A 26147-nucleotide genomic window follows, 5' to 3' on the forward strand; every position below is an offset into this window, starting at 1 on the left:
ATACCATTTTTAATGTATTTTCAAAAGCCGGGCCCAAATGACAGGCCTGCATATTCTGTCTGTTTTTTAGGTCATAAAAATCCTAGCTCTACTGAGTATTGCATTGTACAAACAATAATTTGAAGAATTTAATAATGGAAAAATTCTTTGTGTTATATAAGATATTGTTTTGAATAATTGAAAATTCTAGTAAATCATTGATACAAGACTAAGTTTAAGACAAAAATAAAGGCTTATTTTAATTAGACAACAAGAACATCAAAGGATTATTGCAACCCATACATGATGGATGACAAATTACGATATGTTTCTTTCTCACTCTTCAATTTTCCTAATACTCGTTGTAGCATAACATCAATATTATTGGTTCCTTCAGCTATTTTTCCAATCAATCGACACAGTTCAATAAACATATGGCTGAGGGTGAGAGTGCAGAAAACGCCATCACATATGACCTAACGAAAAAAACAAAAACCAGAATTATATTCATTTTAACAAATCTATATATATAAAATTGATTTTCTGTCTGTGTGTGTTCTCTATACAAATCTACAATTTTAGATCGATCATCGCCAAATTTTGCATATATACCAAATGAGACCCGACTCGAACGATAGGCTACTTTAAAATTTCGTCAGAGCAGGGCAAATGCCCCAAACAGGCAAAAAACTGTCAGGCAGCAATGGTTTTTGGGCCTCAACAATCACTTTCCGAACGTTTACTTTGGTTACCGTGGTTCCCTAGCAATGCGTTTCAGACGTGTATATGCCTTTACAGCAATTTGTCACTTCTTTAATTCTGTTAGTATATGCATATGTATAATAGTTTATGCCTTTATAATGGTTTGATACATTTTCAATCCTGCCAGTAACGAGGCTTTTTGAATAGACGTCATAATCATCATCAGCATCGCATTGAGGGTCAAGAAAAGGGTGGTCTTCATAGAAATCAGTGTTAAAATTGCCGATTTCACTGTAGAAATGCTGAAATTTTGTGGAGTTTTCTGTCACATCAATAATTTTAAAAATTGTATTGAATTCTAGATTTCTGAAATATTGAGTTCGATTAGAGATATACGAAGCCCGGGAAATTAAATATTAAGTAATTAGCTGGACCTACTTTTGAGACCTACATTCATGCAATAACATTGATTTCAACTTTTTATTTATATCTTCTCAAGCATGAAAATTAATGTCTCCGTATTGTCTTTTGATATTCAACTGCATAAATTCATAGTTTAGGATGTTTTAAAATTAATTATGGGCCCGTAAAGTACATCAAAGGAATTCCACAGCTTCAATTAAGCATTTTTGAAAGCTGAAACAGGCAGATGGATAACTTAAAGTTCAGAGGGGGGGGGGGGGAGGGATCGAAATACCAAGCACCCCTTAAAAAAAAGGAAAAATATATATATTTGTTTCTATGTTTTTTTTAATCTAGATTTGTTTATTTCATGAAGTCGCGCAGGAAGTCGCCATATTGTTTAACTTGGACACGGTTTGTAAATTCCTTGAAGAAAGGGAGGGAGATATCACGTGATCCAAAAAGCCTCATTAAAGAAAACCTGGGCAGCGCCGGGTATTATAGCTAGTCTTAAATATTCTTCATACGTCACTAAAACAATTAATTGGTATGAGCATGAAGGCTTTCGTGTCTAATGTCATGATGAAAAGATAGTTCTGAGCTAAGAATCATACTATAGTTAAATTCAAGTTTCCAGAATTTTGTCCACATCTGCGGCAGTTACCTCTGGACAGCCGAAGAGATTACAGAAACTCCTCTTACCTACATAGATGTGGACAAAACATCTGGAAGCTCCAATTCCATCAGAAAATGCCTTGTTCTTCCGAAAAAGGCATCCCCCCCCCCCACTACCTTTTCATCAGCAGCTGGGGAGGGGAGGGGGGCTGAAAATTGGAGCTATATTTAAATCAATATCCATAATTAGTCCATGCAGAACAAAAAACATTATTTATTGCAATGAACATGAAAGAGATGGCTTAGGGAATGACATAATACAAACCACTACAAATAAGAACACAACAATAAAAAGAATTAAAGAAAAATAAACATACACCCTGTAACCTGTAGGCATTATTATAATCCTTCCATCAGTTCTAAATGAGATACATAATTTGCAATCTTGTTACAATGCAACAGTGTACAGCATGTATAGTTGAGTTATTATGATATTTAGAGATACGTAAATTCAGCAAAAAAAAAAAAAAAATATTTTGCAAAAGAAAAAGCAAAATTTCGCAAAAGAAAAAAGGTTTTAAAATCAGAAATTTTGCATTTATTGGCAGTAACGAATTCCAAATAAAAATTTTTCACATTCATTCACAAAAAAGAAAAATTCTCGAATAAATAAAACAGTTCAAATCAAAAATTTCTCATTTAAAAAAAAAAAATTGGCAGAATTACTGGCAAGTGATAAAGTACTTAGCTGAAAGCTAACATTGCAGTAATCTTTACTTTCTCCTAATTTAACCTTATTTTTCAAATGCATTTTATAGCATCTTTCTCCGAAATTCCAAAAGGTTGCATATACAGTCGGGTACACTCATAACATAACCTGGATGTAACAAATCGTGAATATAACACACGGTTGTGTGATCCTTAAAATTTGGCCCATTCCCATTTATATATTTTTACATCTATTATAACATAACCTGCATAAAACATACACTATGGATATAACAAACCGAAAGAATGATCTTAACCAAGAAAATAATCCAGATATAACATACTGTAGAAAAACTAGAAAAATTGTCAAAACAGACTTTTTTGTCAGCAGATGACACTGAATATTTGTTTTAACTTTAACACTATCTGTCAATGATAAGTTATATTTCGGCAATAAAATTTTTGACATTTAATAAAATCTTGTCTTTCTGTGCAAAACTGTATGATCTATGCTTTTCGAATTATTGAATTTTTACTTGTTCTTATTACTTTGTGATTTTTTTTATTGGTGACGATGATGGAACAATTGTTGTAAATCAACTCAGTCACTGTTGAACAGCTATGGTAATTCAAGTGTATTATTGATTGGTGACGTGCATATAAAATTCGTAAACATCAGTGGGGTTATTTTTTGTTGAATTTTTAAATTGTGCACTGCTGTCAACTTCGATGGGAAAAACCGTTAGTATAAGGTAAAAAAATCAAACATTTCCAAAAATGTCTGCATGTTGTTGTATATTCAGTTCATTGTTGCAGTCCCCTCGGGCTAGGCAGTGACGAAAAAAATTAAATTCGGTCGGTCGGTTGTTGTATATCTTGTTTTCTAATAAATTTTCAAAACTTTTCAGATATCAAACAAAAACTATTCATACTACGCATATTATATTTCAATTATATGCTGCATAAGCTTATTTTGTCCACGACAATTTCTATAATGCATGCATGTTATTGTTACATAGTAATTGCTACTTTTAATTACTAGCTACTATTGTTTCAATGCGGCACTTAAAACATACATGTCGGTTATTACTAGAGCCTGGATTATATGCAGTAAAGTGGCGAAATATGTGTGTTAATGTATGACATTCTATTTTATTTGGGTTAGAAGTATTTGTTATTTGAGATCTTATTTTATTGTATATGTTGTTCAAATGATTTATGTTACTATTGTATGCCCCCAAGAACAAATTACATAAATCAAAATTGAATATGTCCATGCATAAAATACATATAGATGAATAGTATAATTTCCTTGCATCCTGGTCTGCAATGACTGTTCAGAGACATTTTAATTCAACAAATTTTCTTCCCATTCATTAAAAAATAACTTATACTTGTACAAATTCTTGTCGTTTTTTTTTAACACGTTAAATGGTGCAGTTTTAGGCCCACCAGTAAAGAGGAAAAAACGTTCACTCATGGGCAATGACCTATTGTTTTTTTGCCACTCACTACGACTCCCGCCACACTGTTAGATGCCCTTTTTTCCCACCAGCTTGAATTTCTCATAAAATGCCAGAGTTTTTATATTTATTTAAACTGTAAATGTGAAAAAAAGGATTAAATGTAATAAAATTTCACCAAGAACAAAGGTTTTCAAAAACAAATTGTGAGTGGGATTACTTACTTTCACAACCTGACCAAAAGAAGATAGCATATAAGCCCAATCCATAGTTATACATTTGGCTTGTGACAGCAGGACAAAACAATCGACCATCATAGTGATGACCTCCACTGCTTTTCTCTCATCTGCGTGGAGACTTTTTTTAAATATCAATTCCATTTTTACACATGAAATAAATTTGAAAAAATACTGGCAGCATTTAGCAAAAATGAGATAAATTCATGCCGACATTTAATGAGTGATAATTTCACCATTTCACTGCAGAAGGGATCTTAAATATTGTCCATAAAAGCTTAACAATTTAAATACATATGGAGCAGTAGCTTTTTCTCAATCTTTTTCTTCTCATTCCACACCTCTAGTGCAATTTGAATTACCTTCCCACACCCTCTTAGATATGTTGTCTATTTGTTAGATTTTTTTTCTTTTTTGTAGCACTTTGATTACATTAATTATCCATTAGTTAATGTGACATTATTGTAATATTAATTACAAAAATTCTGAACTTGAAAGCGCAAAATTTATTGAAGATAAAATATACACAGACATATATCAATACAAATTAAAATTACACATCGATTCATAGTGACTGATTAATTGTCATTTCTTTCCATAATAATATTTTGAAACTCAGAATGGTTCTTCAAAAGAGTGATACTCTTATCATCACAAGCAAGGTATCAGATTTTTTATGACCTTAAAATACGAAAATATGACCTTATAATTTTTTGAATTATTTTATACTGTATCTTCTTTTTCAGTTAATTCTGCTTACGTTATTAAATTAAAAACAAAACCGCAAATATAATTCTTTATAATGTAATTTAAATTTAACCTAATTCAAAAGGTCAAATGATTAATTAAAACTATCTGTCTCAAAAATAAAACGCATCCACATGCACATTATGCACAATTACTATTCTTTTAGAATTGCACTAAATTATGAAATACATTAAAATATTGGAAAAAAAAAGGAAAACTACTATAAGTTACATTCTTCTAAGAAATATTAAGAAGAACCAGCAAAAGTATTCTTAAAAGTCAAAAACAAATAGAGCAATATCTGAAGAAGTTGAAGTCTTGTTTCTGCAGTCTCGCAAACTAGTAAAATGGTTGTGAACATAGGCGTAGGAACCTAGGGGCTGAGGTCATTTGAACCCCCTTCCCCAATAATTTCTGAAAAAGCAATGCAATGTACCTTCCCTCTCCTGCATACCCGCTTGAGTCCCGTATATAAGAGACGACCAGCAACTTTTAGCACCCACAAAGTTTTCTTCATGTCGGTGGCACTGGTTGTGAATTTGTCTTATACACAGAAATAACACATCTTATTTGAAGAGAGAGAGAATATGCTATATTTCTACTTGGGAAAACAAGAGCCCGGGTTTGAGCCCCACCATTGTCATAGTGATAGTGGTGGTCAACTGAAGTTGGTTTTCTGTGGTTCAAAACTTTGAGGCACGAATGTGAGCTGATCTCCCCCTTTAAAAAGTCTCACCATACAGAGCAACAGGCCTACAATGCTACAATTATTCAATCATTGTGGTTTACTCATGGTTAGAAAAATTGATGGCAACATATAACAAACATTATACAGTAACAAACTTCCCATTAAGTTCACAACACATACACGCACATTCTGGCATGTACCAATTCATTATAAATTCCGTAGAAGAATGTTTATGAAGTGCATGTACGGTTAAGTGGTAGTAGTAGTAGCAGTGGCGGATCATGATTTTGGGAAGCCCCAGGCGCAACCTGATCTGGAGGCCCCCTATCTGGGGCGGAATAAAGGTAGGGGCTGTCACCCCCTCCCCCCCCCCCAGAGCAGAAAAATTAAATGGAAAAAAAAAATGTTTTCTACGTTTTTGACTGAATAACAAACCAAGAAAATAAATTTGCTTAAAAAAGGGGGAAAATTCAGAATTTCTTCCAAAAAAAATCAGAACCGTCCTGAATAATTGAACACATGGTCACAACCACCGCCCCCACCCACAAATTTGCGTTTATCCACCACTGCACCCTTTTGGCCCTAATAAGAACGAGATGGTTCACTAAAATGAACAATATTATGAAAAATCATAACTTTTTTTTTATTTTTGCATCACCAAAACCATAAACACAAAAATAAGATAAGGAAATATAATGATATTCTCTGGTACTAGATGAAAAATAATCACACTCCCATTAAAAAAAAAAAAATCACAGTAAAATTCTGCATCATATTTTTAGTAATCTAAGATGTCCGTCCTGGTGCCTTCAGCCACACGGCAAAAATGGAGATCCGTCATAGTTTTAGTAATTTAATATTACTGATTAATAAAGATTTGATAATATCTCAAATATAATATATTTGATTTGATATAAAGATACTGATAATATTTAATAGAAAAACATTTCTTCAATAGAGGGAATAGAGGGAAGAAATTATATCAGAGTAAATATAAGAATTATATTTTTAATGGAAGAAATTATTTCAGAATGAATAAAATTTAATGAAAGAAATTATTTCAGAATGAATAAAATTTAATGAAAGAAATTATTTCAGAATGAATTAAAATTGTTGTCAATGAAATAAATTATTAAAAAAATTTTTTTTAGAAATTATTATCTTTTATTTGTTTATTCTATTTTATTTTTACTATTATTATATTAATTATTATTATTTTCTCTTTCAGCCACCTCGTTGGGCACTCTGCCTGTTGTGGCCTTTGCCTTTGTATTATTTGTATTCAGAGTGAATAAAAATCTTCTATATTATGCCCCCCCCCCCGTTTCGTTTAATAACGAAAAATGCCACAGTATAGCATTGTGACCCGCGTACTTTATAAAATGTTTCAATATGGCCTGCTATGCCTCAAAGGTTGGAAGACCCCTGCAGTAGACTCTCGCTAATCCGGTACGTATTAGACCACGATGTGCCAGATTTTACCAAAATTGCTGGATTAACTTTGAAGAAACCCATTGAAATAATATATGAAATTTTGTGCAAAGACATAGTCAGGACTTGATCAGCAATTAAGAAATATTAGAACGTGTTAAGGGGTTAGGGCATCGGGAGAAAAGTGACACCACACCACCTAAATATCCTGGACTACTGGACGTGCTGGATTAGAGCACGACCGAATTCTCGAGAGACTACTGTAGTTGAATTGAAATGCTCAAATAAAAATTTATCAGATAATTTATATATTTTTAGTTTTGCTTACCGTTATTTTTGGAGATTCTGCAATCTAAATCCTAAAGGAAATCTTGAGGATCGGCATGAAAATTTTTTTCATTACAATAACACACATTACAAACATTAACAATAAACACTTTTCGGTCTGACACAAAGATGTTGTCTACCCAAGCCTCCTTGACCAATCCAAAAATGTAGCTCTTTTTTTTTAGAAAGAAGGAAAAGAAACCCCCTTGATTTTTTTCAGCCGGGGAGGGAGTGTTAAAAGAGAAACAGAAAAATCACGTGATTCAGAATGCATGTCATTCAGCATTCATTTCAAACCCCACTTTTTTTTTGTCATATGGTCGTATGGTTACAATCATAGATTGCAAATGTATATGTTGTTTGAACCAACTTATAGTATTTCATTCAAACAAGTGGGAGACAAAATCACAATAAGAGCTCTACTACAGCTTTGTCTACTACATTCATTTTAATTAGTACGAGTGTCTCTTCCTGTCGATGTCGCCGCTTGCCGATAGCCATCTTGCCATCCATTATACTGTATACAAAAGCTTACACCAAAGCTGTCGTATTATCGGCGCCCATAAAAGCATTTAATACTGTGGAATGAGACATCTGTTTATGCCTTCACTCCAATTTTCATTTCGGACAGACATTAGGACCTGCTGTTCTCACCCCTCCTCCTGCTTGTGCCCTTAGGGAAATACTGTTTGAAAATGACCCTCCCTGAATGATCGCTTTACAATGTCTCTTCTTTCTTTGTCGGGGAAGAACTGGCCCTTGAGAGCTGCGTCTTGTAAATTGTTCTTTTCTTTCAGTTCCCGTTTTTCTTCCATAACTCTAAAAAAAAGGGAGAGCAGATACTGTACTTAGTTCAAGAGCTTTGTTGATACGCATGTAAATTCATATGTAGGATGAAGCACACAACTATTTGGAGGCCCCCGCTCTGCCGAGGCGCCTCATGCGCCTGTGCGGTAATCCGCCACTGAGTAGTAGTCCTGCTAACTCTCACTCTAGCTGAATAGCAATGTTGCTTCATGTTATATTACTTTTAACATATTTTAAGAAATACAACAGCATCATCAGTACTGGAAATATTCTGACTGAACTCCTGGAATACATTCCTCGACCTTTCTCTCTCTGAGCACTGAAATATTCGGGCAGAGTCAAAACTGGGAAGATGGGGGGGGGGGGGATGCTAACATTCGGCAGGTTAAATTTATCTGCCTGTTTTACTGAGTAAATTTTAAATGTTACAGACTTACTTGATTGCTCTGTGTGGAGAATCTTTTAAACTCAACTTTTGTTTTGTTTTTTAATTTGGAGATTGGATCACATACACGCCTTAAAGTTGGAAACAAACTTCAGCCGGCCACCACAATGCCATGGTTCGAACCTAGGTCCTCATGAAAGTCTATCACAATCCCCATACAACTACATAACGTTACAGGAGCGCAACTGCAAAACCAAATAAACCTCTTGTGAAAAAAAACTAGTCACGGTTCTGATTTGCTTGACGTGATTGCCGTGGCATCCATGGTTCCCCTTTAGAAACATGGAAAAACAGCTACCCCTAGAAATAAATTAATAGCTATCGAGAAAGCAGAGGCTCCCCTTCCCAAAAAAAGACAAGAATTCATGCAAAGTATGCTTGTTACTTTAATGAATTCTTGCCTTTATTTTCTTGTTTGATCTGTAGGCATCTGAGGCATTGTCAAAAAAAATTGCCTACAGATCAAACTTTTTGGTGATAAATGGACAGAAAAAAATTATCAATTATTTGAAAATTCATAAAATATTACTTGCCATTAAAAAATACAGCAAAATCCAAGCCCTAATCATCACTGACATTCATGCAATTTCTAGAGAAAGTTTCCTTTATTAAAACAAAACTTTTGGCTAAAATATCTGAAAACCACATATAACTGGCAAATATTAGGTTCCCCTCCTAAGTCCCTTCAAACTGGGAGTATTCTAATTTTGTGCAACATCATTTCTGTGAGCAAAGGCCAAAGAAAAAAAAATGAGGTGTCAAAATTTTGGTATCATTGATATTTTTCAAAAAAATGAAAATTCTATTATCTCATCACTTTAATCATACAAGATAATTAGTGAACATTTAATAATTTTTTTTACATCTCACAAACCCAAGAATGCTTTACTGCACCTCTGGTACCACTAATGTAGAGCAAAACCTCTCTGAGTGAACCACTCTCAACAGAGGTCTGTTAATGTGTAAGGAGAATGTGTTAAAATCAGGAGCCGGGAAAAAAATCTAATTTTAGTCTTCAAAAAATTTATGTAGTAGATGAATTCTCCAAGTGCCCATGAATTTTTTCTCTGAATTTAGCTAGTCATTTGGATTTTTGGGTACAGGGTTCCCAGTAAAATCTGCTTGATTATTTCCCAGATCAAAGATCAAATTTCCCTGACTTTCACTGACCAAAACTCTGGAATAAAGAAGTATAATTCAAAATCATAACCTCCCAAATTTCAAATTCTTTCCCCCTTTGAAGAAATTTTTTCAGAATTTTGCTAAACATTTTACATTTTCCCTGACTTTGACTGACCGTTTTTCATTTCCCTGACTTTTCTAGGTTGCTAGGAACCCTGTATTATCAGATCATAGGGATTAATTTAATAATAGTTAAGTTATAATAAATATATGAGAAATTAATCTGACTAGACAAGCCAGTTTGCCACTCTTGCGTTATTTCATATATAAACTACGCACACACAATGATGTTAAAAGTAGGAGGCAGTCATAATGATGTGGCTTGACTGTGTGTCAGTTCAATATTATACAGTCAGAATAAACCAGAAGTAATTTACCAGTTGGTATATCAAAATTTTCTTCAGACTGTTGAAGAAATGCAAGGTCAACACTACACAATGATTTACACATCCACAGCATCTCATCTGTCGTTAGATGTGGCATAATCTGAGCGAAAAATAAGCAGATCAAAAGAAATGAAAAATCATGAATAAAATATTATACAGTAATTATAGGAAAAATTAAAACAGATCTAGAGATTGCAACAAACTCGTGCCATAACCTACCTGTGCAATATCCAACACAAGAGCAGTGCGTGAAGTAAATGTATAGTTTGCTTCAAGGTGTTTTTCAAGCAGATGCACATCTTTATTTTCTTGAACAGCATACCAGAAAACTATGCTTCGCAGGTCCATCAATGCAACATCTAATAAGAACAAAAAAATCTAAGAAATGGGAAATGATTTTGATAAATATACACACTTTTATATCTATGTGTGTGTTCACGCAACACAAAAACGAAATGACATAGACTCCTTCACATGATGAAACACCTAACTAAACTAATTTTACGCAGCTCATAAATGTACTTTGTAAGTTGTATGTATTGATAATATTCTTTGTGTCTTTAGGAATGCCTTCCACAGGCCAGAAGTTGTGCACCCCTGTCCTACAGCAACATTTTCTCTTGGTCTGTGAAACATTTTTATACAGTCGATGCTCGTTTTTACGAATAGTGCAGGCTTGATAATTAGTTCATAAAATCGAAAGTTTGTAGATGGGAGTGATAATGGAAAAAAAATGCAGTAAATAAAAAATGAGAGTTAGTCGTTCACCTTTATCTTGATGATTTCCATAACTTATTTTTGTTTGCTTCATCGCAACATTTTGGTAAATATAAGATTGCATAGAATTGATGTAGGATAACATTTCACAAGAATCTTGCTTCTCTGAAATATTTTCGTTATAGTGGAACACAACTCGAACCACTTGCCATAGAACAATCTTTTGCTAATCTTTGATTAGAGGACTCAATGTAATTTTTGGCCATTCCTGACTTTGTAGAAGTTTGCACATTAATTTCTTTCAAAAAATATATTTTCCATTATGTTGATATTGTGAAGAGGAAAATAGACAAACATCAGTTGGTTGAAATAGAGTTTGATCGACTCTGACTTAGAAATGGCCTATCAATACCCTAATTTACCATACCATTTTTTAAACCACCAGTTTATCCAATCATAATGCACAAAAAGTGGAAATGATGTCGATGCATCTTCAATTCATAGTAACCCCATCAACAATCGAACCCTCTGTCCTGGCACGTGTTTGCAAAACACTTGTACATTGGTGATTGATTCTTAAGACACATAGAACATCAGAATTGAAGTTTACTTTTGATTACAACGGACTCTGAGGTGACTGGAAGAATAAAATAATCGAAAAGGTATATATAAAATAGCGGAAGAAGAACGAACTTCATAAAATATATAGTTGATAGAAATTATAGTTCGTAAACTAGAACAGTGCGCTATGGCATGCTGTTCGGGACAGAGGACCAGTCCGTAAAAAAGAGTGTGTTCGTAAATTGGAGGTTTTTAAAATCGAGCATATTGACTTTATCGTGATTTCAATGTATATAGTTCTTTTACATTATAAATTCAAATGAGCTATGATACAGAAGTAAAGCATAGAGTTGGAGGTTTTGAAAATTATATTTAAAATGAATTTCTTATAAGTCAAAATAAGGTTGAAATAGATATTTCATATGAAAAAACATCACTACTGAAGATGACAACAGAGTAAACAAAAGAGAAAACATAATATATTGCATATGCAGCATTTATTTCATTAAAAAAATTATTAAATTATATATATATAATAATTCATAGATGAATATATAGTTGTGAACATAATATATGGTTACAACTAAATAAATAAATTTATGTGCAAGTTTAAAAATCAAAAGGAAAAATTATGCATTACCAGATTTGGAAAGGGCAATCAAATCTCGTACGTAGAAGAGCACATATGGGTGACACTTTTGTAAACGGAACTTGATCCAATTTTTATCTCCCTCTGGAATTTAGAAATGTGCAGAGTCAAGCATTAAAAATTACATAATGGAGTAAGTCACCAATGCTCACCAGTGACTCAAATATCCAGAATTCTGACGTAAAAAATACTTAAAAAATTGAATTGAATCTTTCACTTTAAAAATTGGCAACAAAACATGTTTTTTCTAATAACTGGGACAATATTAAATTAGAGTGGAATCGCTGCTACAAGTGTAAACTGATCATCATAGAAAAAAAAAAATTTTATACTTAGAAATATATTTCTGTGACCTTGTAATTTTTTTCATAAATTACCTCATTAAATTCAATTTTGTCCAACATAAAATAGAAATTAAAACAAATTTTTAACATATATTGCATAACCAGATATTTACATAGCTTAATGGTCACATGTTCATGATGACCATAAATTGAAATTCTCTGAGACACAGGTGCTGGCAAATAAGGATTGCCTCTTTCCTCCAATGTACAGAGAAAGGTAATTAAAATATTTAAACAAAAAAAATTCTACAATCAAAGAGAGGAGGTAATGAAGGTCAGCAGATGACCACCCTGTTCTAAAGAATATCAGATTTTCCCTGTTCTGGAACCACCAACAGAATGAGTTAGACAACCAATAACTCTAGGCGACAATAAAATTGTGTCCGACATGAAAATACAAAATTCAGATTGATTTTGTCCTGCTGAATACAAATATCACCATGAAAAATGTTTAACGGTTCTTGTTTCCCAGACTTTATCACGTTAACAGTTAAAAAGTGCTTTACAAGTGGTGAAAAATTGGATTGACCAAAAGCTCAAAAATTTTCATAACATTAAATTCTCCCAAAACCACATTATACCAATAAATATTTTCATCATTCTACAGTAAATCTAAAGTGTGAGTGCCATGTCGTTGTAAGTGGAGAAGAGCACAAACCAAGTATTTTGCAAGAGGGAGAGACGAGTTTATTTCGGTGCTTGGGACTGAAGTCTGATGAATTTTCACAGACCCTTTGCACCAGTAAAATGAAGGCCAGGGATGCTCCCCCCCCCCCTCCTGCTGTCAATAAGCTGAAGGCCACAGATCAAGGCTGAACAAATCACCAAAAATTCACAAGCCTAGTCCGGCATGTAACTTATAATAATAGAAACTTGAATCAAGATTTTGCATGCATGAAAAACAATACTAAATGTTGTTCTCTGGATTTACTTACGATAAAAATTTAAAATATATATATATATATATATATATATATATATATATATATATATATATATATATATATATTCATTTGCATAAAAAATCCAAAATAATTGAAATTAAAAAAAAAAAAAATTAAGATTTTGAGATGCATACAAAAATTTAAAAGCAACGGTTTAAGAGAAAGAAAGCATTACTTTTTTATACATACTTGCGGCGGCATGTGGTTGAAAAAAATACATGTCTGGTCAAAATTTTTACATGCTTCAAGCATACTGGACTTGTCCAGCCCTGCCACAGACACCTTTACAAAGTAATATTCAGTGCACAAAACAATAAGTTTTGCTTTATTTGCTTTTTTATCCAAGCTCACACAGCCCTACTTGAAACCTCTTCGAAAACCCCCCAAGGGAGTCCATGGGTCCTTAGTTCAGAACTATTGGTCTGGATGCAAGTACATGGGGGAACTTCTATATGATAATTCTGCAACAATCAATTTGTTGAAAATTACCCATATCAAAGTTTTTGACACAGGTAATTAAATGATTAAACAACAAATTTAAGAAAACTCTGACTAAAAACTGGGTCATTTTTTCAAAAAAATTGGGATAGGGAAAGAAAACCCTGTAAAAACTGGGATTGTTCCGGAAAATATGGGGCAAAATGCAGGATTACAGTCACCATATTCAGATCTTTTTAGTAATTTGCAAAATCGCCCCTCCCAACAGCAAGCTGTAGATCCACCCATGTCTAGATGTACAGATGATGCTCATGCGTTCAAGTTTACAATCAGAGCTTAGCAGCACCAGACAAGTTAGAAAAATTACTTGATGCAATCATTAGTCTGTTATTGAAAACATTTGAACTCATAGCTGGAAATTAATCTTATAAATCAGTATCCAGTAATGCAACTTAGCCACCTTCTGATGATGGCTGCCACTAATGTTGGGGTGATGCTGAGATGAACTCTTACTGACAGCATTAAGAGAAAGAGAGACTTTCAAAAATGCATATAATTTCACACTTTTTCATATAATTTTAACAACTTTCTACTTTGAATAAGAGAATGCATACCAGAAAGGCAAAGCTTCTTGGGCTCCAACAGTTTGTTATATGCCTGTATAAATGAATTCAGTGCGTTGATAGCTATAGACTTCGAAAACCCTTTGCATCCTGTAAGATGTGCGGATATGAATTGACACAGAAGAACTATCACAGGTGGAGCAACAAATTTTGAAACCCATTTCACATTTTTAGATTCAATAGAATGTGTTGATATGACCTGCATAAAGAAAACATTAAAAACTGAATTAGCTGTTTAAAGCATACCATTCAGTAATTATTCATAAATGGCCATGTCACTCATCAGGTAATATTTCATCAACAGAAAAAAAAGGCTTCACTAAAATATGTATATGTCAGTCTATCATTAACAGCATGAAAAAAAGAAACAGTCAAAACAATGGGCTGTAAATGGGAGGACATGGACACTGTTTTCTCGAATCCTTGTGACAAAAAGAATCATGGATTTTCTTGGAAAAGTTCTTAACAACACCCAGAGTTTATTATGCATTTTTTTTGGATTGTTTATATAACAAAATAGATGAAAAACAACCTTTACTTTTTTTCACTGCAATAATGCAACCAGTTCGCTCAGAAAAACCTTCATTGCAAATAGTTTTCACACATAAAAAATTGATTCATGAAATAATGTTGATTGAACTGCAGTTAAATCTGCAATTAAGAGCTAAAACTTTGCTGATTAATAACATAAATTCTATTAACCAGTCATCTCTGGCTACGACGGCATATGACATCGGGGCCATATGTAATGGTAGAACCTATGATGGCATATGGCGTCATGCAGATTTTCATCTTTCTCACATGGATATGGCGGAATAATTCTTGATACAGCTGCTGTCACCTGCACAGGCATCCTCCTACTTTATTACCTTGCCTCTAGATGGAGCTGAACAATTATATTTCAAGGTCTGGGATTATTACTGTTTTTTTTCTTCGATTTCAAATTCCCTTGGGAAGATGCATCTGTTTTACTTACTCATATATCTTTTAGCAGAGGTTCAGCTGCTATGAATTCACATAAATTCATCAGCAGCATTTCTTAGAGTTACAGGACATATGAACCTGACCTCCTTTTTGGGGTATCGTATTGTCTAACACATTCCCAGATGTTTATATTTTTTGCAAAAGACCCCTCTCCCTAGCAGTGCATCACATGGTCACATGGGATATTTGACACTTTCTACAACATCAAAAAATTCACCTTTCTTGTTTGTAACTTTTCAGCTCAACACGTTTTCCTCAGGTTTCCTTCGCACACCACATTTATATTTCAAAATATATATATTTTAATAGATTCAAATTTCCAAAAAAAAGGAAAAACGGGGAATGGTGTACATATCTTCATGAAAAAGAGCACTGCTGGTGCTCCTACTTCACACTATTCTTATTGCACACTTCTATTACTTCTACATCACGCAGAGAAATTAATTGGCTATATGACTGGTTAATAGACACAAAGTCAACATGAATAATCTAGAATTCCTTTACTTTTACTGAATCACAATGGTCTCACATGGAAAAAGAAAAACTACTATACTCACCTCAAGCAAAGTTAATAAAAAGTTGCAGTTCCCAGATACATCATCAGCTCGAAGATAAGTAAAAATACAAGTTTGTATGAACACATTGACCGGAAATGCTTCATCATTATCATAAAAAGTCTGGAAAAGAAACAAGTCATATTAAAATGCATTAAAGTAATTTATGATGTTCTGTCTAAAACCAAGCTGGAAGAGATCTCAGCAACAAGGTAAATACATATGATAGCAGAATTCTGGCTTCCAGTAATTCATGGTATTTAGATCAAACAAATCAGTTAAATTTTGTATTACTCTTATAAACCATTTCCACTGTACTTGCAGACACAGGGTACATATAGAAAATACGGATGGGATGAAAAGTGATTTATACAAATTGACATGTTTTTAAAACAAATAAAATTTATTTGTCTTAAAAACGTGTCAATTTGTATAAATTAAAACCCGCCAAAGTTCTAATTTTTGTAGGAATAGTGATTAAACTGAATACAGAATATTCGGCGGCCAAATATTTTCTTTAAATTCATCAAGATTATAAATAAAATTGTTTTTTTTAATTGAAAATTAAATTATTGGTAATTTTAAATGATATTGCATTTAAATTATGCAATTTATTATTTAAATAAATATTAAAAACTGTGGTAATTGAAAGACTTTTATTGTCATGATACTGAAAATCAAATTTAAAAATGATATACAGTCAAACTTGGTAATTCAAAATCCAAAGTCATTGGAAGTTCAAAGAAGTTTGAATTATCCAATTAATCTATCCTGGACCTGTAAAAAGGCTACAAATTGCAACTTAATCATCAACATTCACATGGGAGGGGAGATAACAGTTATTAATTATTAAACTTTTATCATCATTTATGAAACTGTTCCCAAAGTCTAATTATTTATAATTATAATAATTGATCATAGTCACTGTTCTGGAATCAACATCATTGCAGAATTTCTTGACCATGCTTAAAGCCTTATTTATGGAAATTCATGATCATCGGTTACGAAAATATTTTCCAAATTTTGCTTGTCATTCTTATGCCATCAATAAAATACACTTTCAGTAATGTATTACAATTTGTACCTTGAATATAAAAAGATTTTGAATGATACACCTTGATCCATAGGTTGAACAACATAATTGGTATCAAGTAGTACACATTCTCTATAGACTCCTATCATAGGAATAGAGAACAAACAGAACATTTAAACCTTTTGTTTTGAAAATTTGTTGAACAACTTGGTCAAATAAAACAAAGTCTGTGTGACTTCTTTTAGAATTTTTCCAAACTAAATTTGCTGATACAAAAAAAAAAAAATCAATTTTTTCCCTCTAACTTCGAATTATCCAAAACATTTGAATTAAACAAAAAAAATTTAACATTAAATTAGACAGAAAACTCAAGGGGAGTTTGTAAAAGTTTGAATTAATAAAATTTGAATTAACCAATTTCTACTGCTTTGTATTTTAATATATTACTTAAACAATCAATTTTTTCAACACTTGTCACAATTTTACATCTACTCAAAAAAGGTCAACTATCATTTACTCCCAACTAGTAATGCATCATAAAATTTATGATGTATTTTCTTATTTTTCCCCTTTAAATGTTTTTTGCCCCTTTTATTAGCTTAATATGTGTCTTGTTTTGGTACATCCTTCAGTTAATGAACTTTTGTAATTCATGCTCACTTCCACATTATTGCAGTAGGATTCTATTTTCAGCTTCAAGTTTTCTTTATCCTAGAAATTCACCCTGACATAGCCTCTCTTACAGAAAGGGATGAACACTACACAATGAAATATAATCAGCAAATTTTTAATTTATGCAAAAAATTCCAATTAATATAGTCTTTTATAATTAGTTTGTTGCACTTGGATTTACACAGATATTTGGCCGAACCAAGTATTCGGCAAAAAGGGTCGAACACAGAATAGTGGCAGAATATTCATCCCATCTCTAATAGAAAACACATACAATAGAATTTTGCATCATTGTTTTAATTTAATCATAAAAATGCAACTGGATGCATAACGGTAGATGAAAGATTTAATCTTATTTATTTAATGGTAAATAAAGATTTAAAGATTTAATTTTTAATGGTAAATCATTTTTAGTCAATCAGTTTGAGTGGAAAACCTTGGTCTTGATTATTAGAGACTTGGTTAATTGAGATGTTCTGCTGCACATCTTTATTCAATTTACAGTGGAACTTTGGTTAACAAGCTTACTTCATTCAGCCAACATGCCTGTTATTCGAATCGCTTGCATTTATCGAATCAAACTTCCCATAGAAAATAATGAAAAAACTGATAATTTGTATGAGCTCCACAATTATTCATTAACAAAAAATGACTAATAAAAACAGCATTCAATCAGTAATACAACACAATTCCACAGTACATGTGTGTGGATGAAAGCAAAAAACCATCAGTTCAGTTGTGATAACATGGAAATAAACAAAGCTCAAAATTTTTGCTCGTAATGCAAATCCACTTATTAACCGAGTCCAAATTTGTTTAAAAGTTTTGCTCATTAACTGAAGTTCTACTGTATTTTCAGCAACGTTTTATCATTAAGAGATCTGAGTGATCTTTTATGTTCTGTATAGGTGTTCATACAATATATCAAAGGTCTTACAAAAGTTTTTAAAAAAACCTACGCGAATTTCTGGGTCTGAAAAACAGACCCTTCACAAAAGTGTGAAAGTTGTGTGAAAGTGAGCATTTTAAAACTTTTTAGACACTTTTTTTTAAAGAGAAAATCACCATTGTTGAGTTTTCAAATCCCCACTGTTTCACAAAAAGAATGAACATTTTGGCAAAACTAGGTTCCGTCTGGACAGATCCCCCTCAATTTATTCCTGTATAAGTAAGAGAGGAGCGTTTATTGAAGAACGCAAGTGTTTTTTTTACTAGAATAGTTTTTTACCTACCAGAACAAAAATAATATATTTTAATAAACCTATCTTCAGCCCTTCTACTCAAATAAATAGAGGCACAATATTCATTTCCACTGGAAATCAGCAAAAAGAATTATTGTCATACAGATCTAGAATCAAAATCATTATTACAACCTCTAATAAGCTCCGAATGATAGTCAATGCATTATCTGCTTGTTTCCCGACAAATATTTGAGAACAAAAATGAGGCTGCAATATCTTGATCAGCATCGGTGGTGAATCACTTGACTCTTTGTACCTACAGATGAAGTCCACTTCCTTGAATGCCTAGACAAAAAGCACAGATGAATATTTCCTGAATAAATTTCATCAATAAATGATAAATATTTATGTTTGCACATAAGTTTGAAAAAAAAAAAAAATAAACAAATATATATAAAAAAGCCCTATCAGAACAAAGAACCCTAGAATAATAAGACAATCATTGCATTTATTGATGGAAATTATATTTCATATAATATTTTCAGGCATAAAAATATGATTTGGTACCTGAAGGACAGTTTTCATGTGCCCATGTGTGAACTGTTTATCTAATAATCTTTGAAGCGCTTTCTCTGGAGATTGAAGACACAGACACAGGATGTACTTTGTGGCCTGTAGTAGAAAAGGGAAGAGAGAAAGACATGATATACATAATCCTGACAAATTTGAAAGATAAAAAATAAATATAAATGAAATTTCATCCACAATTCTGATTACAAAAATTAATTTTTAATTATAATAACAGTGTAATAAAAGCTCAGTATTTTTCTATATTGCTCTGCCTTTTTAAAAAGTAGAAGAGCGTAGTTCTGCTCATCTCTAAGGGGGAATAAAAATGAATAATTCTTCTTCTATTTATCAAATTTAGAAACATTTACAGCACCTGTTCAGGAGTGGCATTTTTGTTGGAAGACTTGAAATCAGTTTCAAAGTACGGCAGTTTGAAATATTCAGACAATCCATGCCGAGAAATAAATTCTTTCAAGACTATTTTCTTCATTTCTATACTTAAATAGTTATAGATGACTACAAAGACCTGTGGATGAGATGGAGAAAAAAAAAAGAAGAAAATTCATCTTGAATTCAAAACTTGAAAGACAAATACCAGAACCAAAATATTTGATAGAATTTTAACAGGCATTTTTCAATAAAGAATAATTAATTTTTCGGTTAACATGAAATTACAATATGCTAAAATGCAGGGTCATTCGATAAGTATGGTAAATCTGTACATAACAACAAAACGATCACTTCCAAACAATTATAACTGTAAGTATTGCTCTTCAAAACCTGTCACAAGTTAAAGCACAAAAAGCTTAGCGGTTTATTTTATAACATCATCATTTGATTTTACAAGTTCGGGTTATAGCAGTTACTTTGGAACTGTATAGTGATAAGTCAGTGCAGTGAAAAAAAAAACATTTTTATTTAAAATAGCTGCAAGCTGCCCAGATCAAAGCTCAATTGGAATAAGTTCATGGAAACTGCACCATCATTAAAAACCATTTATATTTTTATCAACAAATTTAAACAGGCCCACATGTCCACCGAAGGAGAGCATCCTTAGTGTCAGGTTTAGGCCACCAGCCTGGAAATCATTGAAAATGTCCACGTATCATCATGGAAGATCGCAGACTAAATTGATGAGATAGCTGATGTTGTGGGCGTTTCAATAGATTGGATTCACAATATTCTGCCTGAGAAATTGAAAACGAAGAAGCTTTGAGCAAGATGGGTGGCAGGATCGGTCACAATTGATCAAATACGAATGCAAATTTAATTTCAACAGAATATACGTCAACATTGGCTCATAACACTGAAGACTTTCGGTATTGATTTTGACTGTAGATGAAACATGGATTCACCACCACATAACAGAGTCAAAACAATGGTCAAAGCAGTGGAGGGAGCGTGGTGAGACAGCACCAAACAAAGCAAAGGCTGTTTTGTCTGCTGGAAAATGACGGGCCATAATTTTTAAGGCCTGTCTTGGCCATATATAAAGCCCTATTTCCCCAAGGCTGGGATAGCACTATAAAGTTTGATAAAATATCTTTTAAAAGCTTGGGAAAAAACAATAAGCCTATTAGTTACATTCACTCAAATGTAACAGATATGCTTATTGGTCGTATTTTTCAAGTTTTATAAAATAACTTTTATAGCGTAATACCGGTCTAAGGCTCCATCTCACAGATCCACCATTGCAATGTCGAAATTGTGTGAGTTAGGCTTTGCCACACTAATGAATTTTACAGATTTGGCCCCATGTGACTTTTTTCTGTTCCTAAACTTGAAAGTTTGGCTTCGCTGAATTTTTTTTTCACCAAATGAAGGAGCCATTCCAGCTTGACTACTTTGAGGACATTAGAGAAAACAGAATTTTCTGACGGTAAAAAGAAATTTGAAAATCATTGGTAAAGTGTGTGGAGCTTAAAAGAAAAAAATTAAAATTTGTCCAAAATTTTTTTTTAAATACCTTTTTTTACCTTACTTATCAAACAACTCTCATAAATGAGACAACATGTATACAAAGACCACGATTATATAAAATCACTAGATACATTTTTTAGAAGTTTAAGATTATAGAGGCTAACCTCAATCATTGAATTTCTCTTTGCACCCTGCATTTTGAGAACAGATTCCATCATAATCATGACCACAGAAGCATTCAATATACATCGTTCCCACTGTTTCTCGACACAGCTGATGACACTATAAGACATAAAACAGCGAAGGAACAATTGGTAAGTAATAGCGTAAAACTATCAGTACATTAAAAAGTAGATGAATAGATAAAAAAAATCGCTCTATATTTTCTTATTATGTGCTATCCAATAATATATTTACATGACTACGAGCGACAAAACCATGTGACATTTGACATTTGAAATCAAATACTCCACTACTTACTCTTGTCTCGCCAAAAATTCAGAACTCATTACAAGCAACTTATAGGCATCTGGAAAGCAAAAACTAGTCAAATGTAGGAATAAAGCATTACCAAGCATCATGTATAAATATGTACAAGCTCATATACAAATCAATCAGAATGAAAAAAAAAATGTCACATCAAATATTCTAAATGACGGTGTGACAAATGGAAAAAATATTGAAGAGCCTTAATTTTATTTTAAAGATTTCTTAATGGCCAAGCATGATTTTTACTTAAGGTAAAACAATCTCAATAATCCCTTTTTTACTATTCTGAGACCCCTTCTTGGGTTAGAGAGCATGGCCTACTCCGCTAAATAGAGTAAGTTATGATCTATTTCTCCACAACCTATTACTTCATTGATGTATTTGTGCACAGAAAATCACTTTTTCGTAATTTCACAGAGTGCAGTCTTGATAATTCATTAGTTTAAGTTGCTTCACATTTTTTATCTTAATTAACATAGAAATTAACACCCAAAACTTTAAAATACAGTGGACCATGGGTAGAGATACGGGAGGGGGGGGGGAACATAGCCTCTATATATATATATATATATATATATATATATATATATATATATATATATATATATATATATTTACTTATTTATTTATACAATATTGTTTAGCCGAGGCGTAATAAATCAACACTTTTAACCACTGCTCTTTTAGAACCTCAGAAAAACTCATTATTTTTATAATTTTCATCAATAACATAAACATACGGTCTTAAAAAAAAAAAAAGCAACACACATCACAAAAAAAAAATCAACATTAAGAAAAAAGTCACTTTGATTCGAAAATACACAAATCAAATATATAACCAGAGGTCACTACTTATAACTATTTCAAAGAATTGGAGCAACCTAAAACATTCTTCGGCTCAAGATCATATACATATACATAAGTGCAAAAGTCTCATTTCTCACAGAACCCTCGATGGTTACAAGAAAGTTACTGATGCCAGCAGCGGCGAAAAAAAGCTGCATATCAAGAAATCACAACTATTTCTTAATGGCATGGTAGCGAAAATATTTTACCTCAACTTTATTATTTAAAAAAAAAAAGATCAATAAAGAAAAGAGCGATATGGTCACAGAAAATAATATATTACATTTTTCTCAAACAATATCTACTAATTTCAATAAACATTCTCTGGAACAACTCTTTCCCATACTAACAACTTTTTTTGCGGGTGTATAATTCATATTTTTAAGAATTTAAAATAATATTTTACACAGGTAAAAATTACTTATACATCATTATTTGTACTTTAAACACTTTATGCATCATTATTCATACTCACAGAGACGAATTCTTTCTCTAGCACCGGTCAGATGAATCGCCAACTTGATGAACTCCTCCACATCAATAGCAGCCTCTTCGGTGACAGATAAAGGAAACGAAGGCAAATACACTGGAATTTCCTCAAGGTTGTAGCAAAGATCATCCAACCAGGGCGGTTTGCCAGTAAAGCACTTACTGTACGGGACCAATAAAGACTGTAGGTAGTCCAGTTTACTGAGCACTAAGAATATGTGGGTGACGACATGCTCATCTGGGTTGCTGATGGTTGCGTTGCTATCAATTTTAAAAGCCTTGAACGCATCATGTATTAGAGATTTGTTGTTTTCGCAACTGAAGAAATGCTTCGAAAATTGCAGATATACTTTAACAGCATTACACGAGACCAGAGATTCAGGAAGAGGCGTACATTTTATGATTTTATCGAGCAACGTGTTAAGTCCCCTGAGCACAGTTCTCACAAGGTCTAGATCTAAAACACGTTTTTCTAGAATACTCAACAGCAAAAGAACGTCTTCACTCATGACCCGACACGAAGAATTCGAAAGCAAATCTTTACCATCACATGAAGTATGAACTGTACCACATGAGGAGAGATGAAACGGGAAGCTGAAACTGACGAATTTTGACACTTTGCCGGATGCTGGTATTTCTGTAAAGAGTTGATCCAAAAGAACTTGAAGCACAGAATTCAAAACATAAAGCGAGCTATCTTTCTTGAAGTCAATTTCTTGAGATATCTGTCGGAAGACAACTGCTAATATGCTTGGATTCAATTGTGTCATTTGCTGTGAGAGAAATGAAATAAGTTATACTCAAACATTATTTTATATCATAAGGTATCCTACTATTTTTCTTGTCCCTTTCTATAAAACAATACTGGAGTAACTATTAATAACATTTTTAACAGAAAGTGTTGGTTCACAATGGTGAAAACAATAATAAATTTTCTATGAAGACCATTTTTATGTCAAGTTTTAAGCAAATTTCATGCAATATTTCGAAACACGATTGCAAAAAATTCTATGAATAAAATGTTTAAATTTCACAATCCATTTAGCTTGTGATGATATAGGTGACAAACCAAAATTTAAAGGATTGTATGGTATGTTCATACGTTACAAACAAATCTGTTGATGTATATGTTAATTTTTTTTAAATTCATTTAACATATCATGTATAATTACTTTAACAATGTATGGCAGAATATTATATTAAAATTTTTTAATGATACAATCAATATATTTTTAAAAATAATGTTTAAAACTCAAGTAAAATGTCAAAAACAGTGTTCTTTGTAGACACCTATGTAAAAATTCAACATGTAACATCAGTTCTAAGCACCATATAAACACAACAAGGCCTGTTTTGGAATCACAAGAAATTGGGCTTTCCTAAAAAACAAAAATCAATATTTTCTTTAAATGGTGTTTTAAATATAGTTTTGGATACCTTAAGAGAGACATAAAAATGTTACGAAAAAACATTTAAGGTTAAAATTAATTTTTTTTCTTTAAATTACAAACTACAACCATATGCAAAAATTAAAAAATGCACAATGAAATCATAACTACATTGTATTAATTATTGGAGCTGGGAAATTGGTATTGGTTGGCTATCAAAACAGCCGTTGGTACACTTTTTTAATTGGCATGATTTAGAGCACTTTTGATGGTCGAGAAAGAGCCTGGCATTCACATTACTAATATAAAGTTTACAAATTGCCTATGAGGTGGTTGAGAAAGAAGGAAAAAAAAATGTTGAAAACAAATATGGCTGTTCATTAATTCTAAGTATGACAACCCAAAATAAGAGAGATTAACTCTCATAATAAACTCTCAGCATAATGGCCATAGATGGCTCTACAAGGAAACAGCCAAGATTGGGGGGTATGGGGTACATAAGATATTATTGTGAAAGGGCTGGGAGATCAACAACTCTTGTCAGGGGCGGGAACAAGAAAGACAAGGGTATATAGATGCCCCATCAATTGGATTTCAAAAGCTCCGCTCAAACTTTACGATGGAGCTCACTGTTGTTTTGCAACAATACAAAGTAGGAACTGAATAGTAAGAAAGAATAAGGGTTAGGTGAGCAGTAAAAGTTTGGACGAATCCATTTCAGAAAGCAAAAATATGTTATTTTCACAGACCTCAGAGTATCCTTCAAGAATCAATAAAGGGTTAAAGTGAAGAAACACTGGAGAAAATACAATGCAAAGCCTATAAAAACTATGGTTGTCATCAACTAAAAATGAATAACTATTTAATTTTTCACAACATTAATACCATATTTTATTTTGAGCATGCCCATTGCAGCCATGTTCAACTATAATAACTGTATACATATAGGAAGTCTGACACCCCCATCTCAATGTTTTCTTTGTAACAGTGCCCTCTTATCATATGTTGCATCAAGTTATAGTAATTTGAAAGGTAATCAGCATTTGAAAGATGTATGTAATATAGCTACTTTTATTCTACATATTTAAATGGAGTTAAAATTTTGAATAAAAAGCATTAACATGCTTTTAAGAGACGTATTTAACATGCAGATGAAAATTAACATTATTTAGCCAACAAATGAATGATAGAAGTAAGCTCTAACTGTAAATCTCTGATCAATGTACACCATCGATTGGAATAATATATGTCATATTTGCAGAATAAAATGCAGGGGACACCAGCTTTATGAATGTTGGAGTGTGGATCCATTCCCGACATGATTCGAAAAGCAAGGTTTAATAAAAAGAATAGAACACATTCAAAAGATCAATTTATATTAAGTACTGAATAAATGAGTGAATTATGTCAAATATTGTTTTCACTGTAGCAAATGTGTTTTGCCCAGACATTTGACAATGAAAAATTAAAATTTGCTTATTACTCTAATTATCATAAACCTAATACAAAATACACATAATTTGCATGCTTTTTCTTGCAAGTTCAGAGATTGAAGAAATATACTGTTACGTGTGTTGTAAGGTGATTAAAGGAAAGGATGAATACAAAAATGCAAAGGACAGCCAAG

At 32.5% G+C, this 26147-nt stretch overlaps 1 protein-coding gene across 3 annotated transcripts in view; it reads right to left on the minus strand.

The window, feature by feature from the left end:
- Positions 1 to 213: 213 nt before the first annotated feature.
- The window catches only part of LOC149068774 (uncharacterized), a 36654-nt gene continuing 10720 nt past the window's right edge, over positions 214 to 26147 (minus strand). For all 3 annotated transcript variants that reach the window (XM_089250933.1, XM_089250934.1, XM_089250932.1), the window contains exons 5-17: positions 23119 to 23905; positions 21789 to 21837; positions 21473 to 21590; positions 19762 to 19914; positions 19386 to 19490; positions 19011 to 19163; positions 15936 to 16055; positions 14386 to 14593; positions 12037 to 12129; positions 10338 to 10477; positions 10110 to 10218; positions 4094 to 4215; positions 214 to 455 (exon numbers count right to left, since the gene is read on the minus strand). In XM_089250933.1, the coding sequence (XP_089107059.1) occupies positions 267 to 455; positions 4094 to 4215; positions 10110 to 10218; positions 10338 to 10477; positions 12037 to 12129; positions 14386 to 14593; positions 15936 to 16055; positions 19011 to 19163; positions 19386 to 19490; positions 19762 to 19914; positions 21473 to 21590; positions 21789 to 21837; positions 23119 to 23905 (2346 nt within the window). In that variant the 3' untranslated portion in view covers positions 214 to 266. The remainder of the gene's footprint in view (positions 456 to 4093; positions 4216 to 10109; positions 10219 to 10337; positions 10478 to 12036; positions 12130 to 14385; positions 14594 to 15935; positions 16056 to 19010; positions 19164 to 19385; positions 19491 to 19761; positions 19915 to 21472; positions 21591 to 21788; positions 21838 to 23118; positions 23906 to 26147) is intronic.

The sequence above is a fragment of the Pholcus phalangioides genome, unplaced genomic scaffold (genome assembly GCF_987345545.1).
Source record: "Pholcus phalangioides strain wild (caught in Gottingen) unplaced genomic scaffold, Ppha-v1.0 ptg000024l_1, whole genome shotgun sequence".
In the NCBI taxonomy this organism is placed as follows: domain Eukaryota; kingdom Metazoa; phylum Arthropoda; class Arachnida; order Araneae; family Pholcidae; genus Pholcus; species Pholcus phalangioides.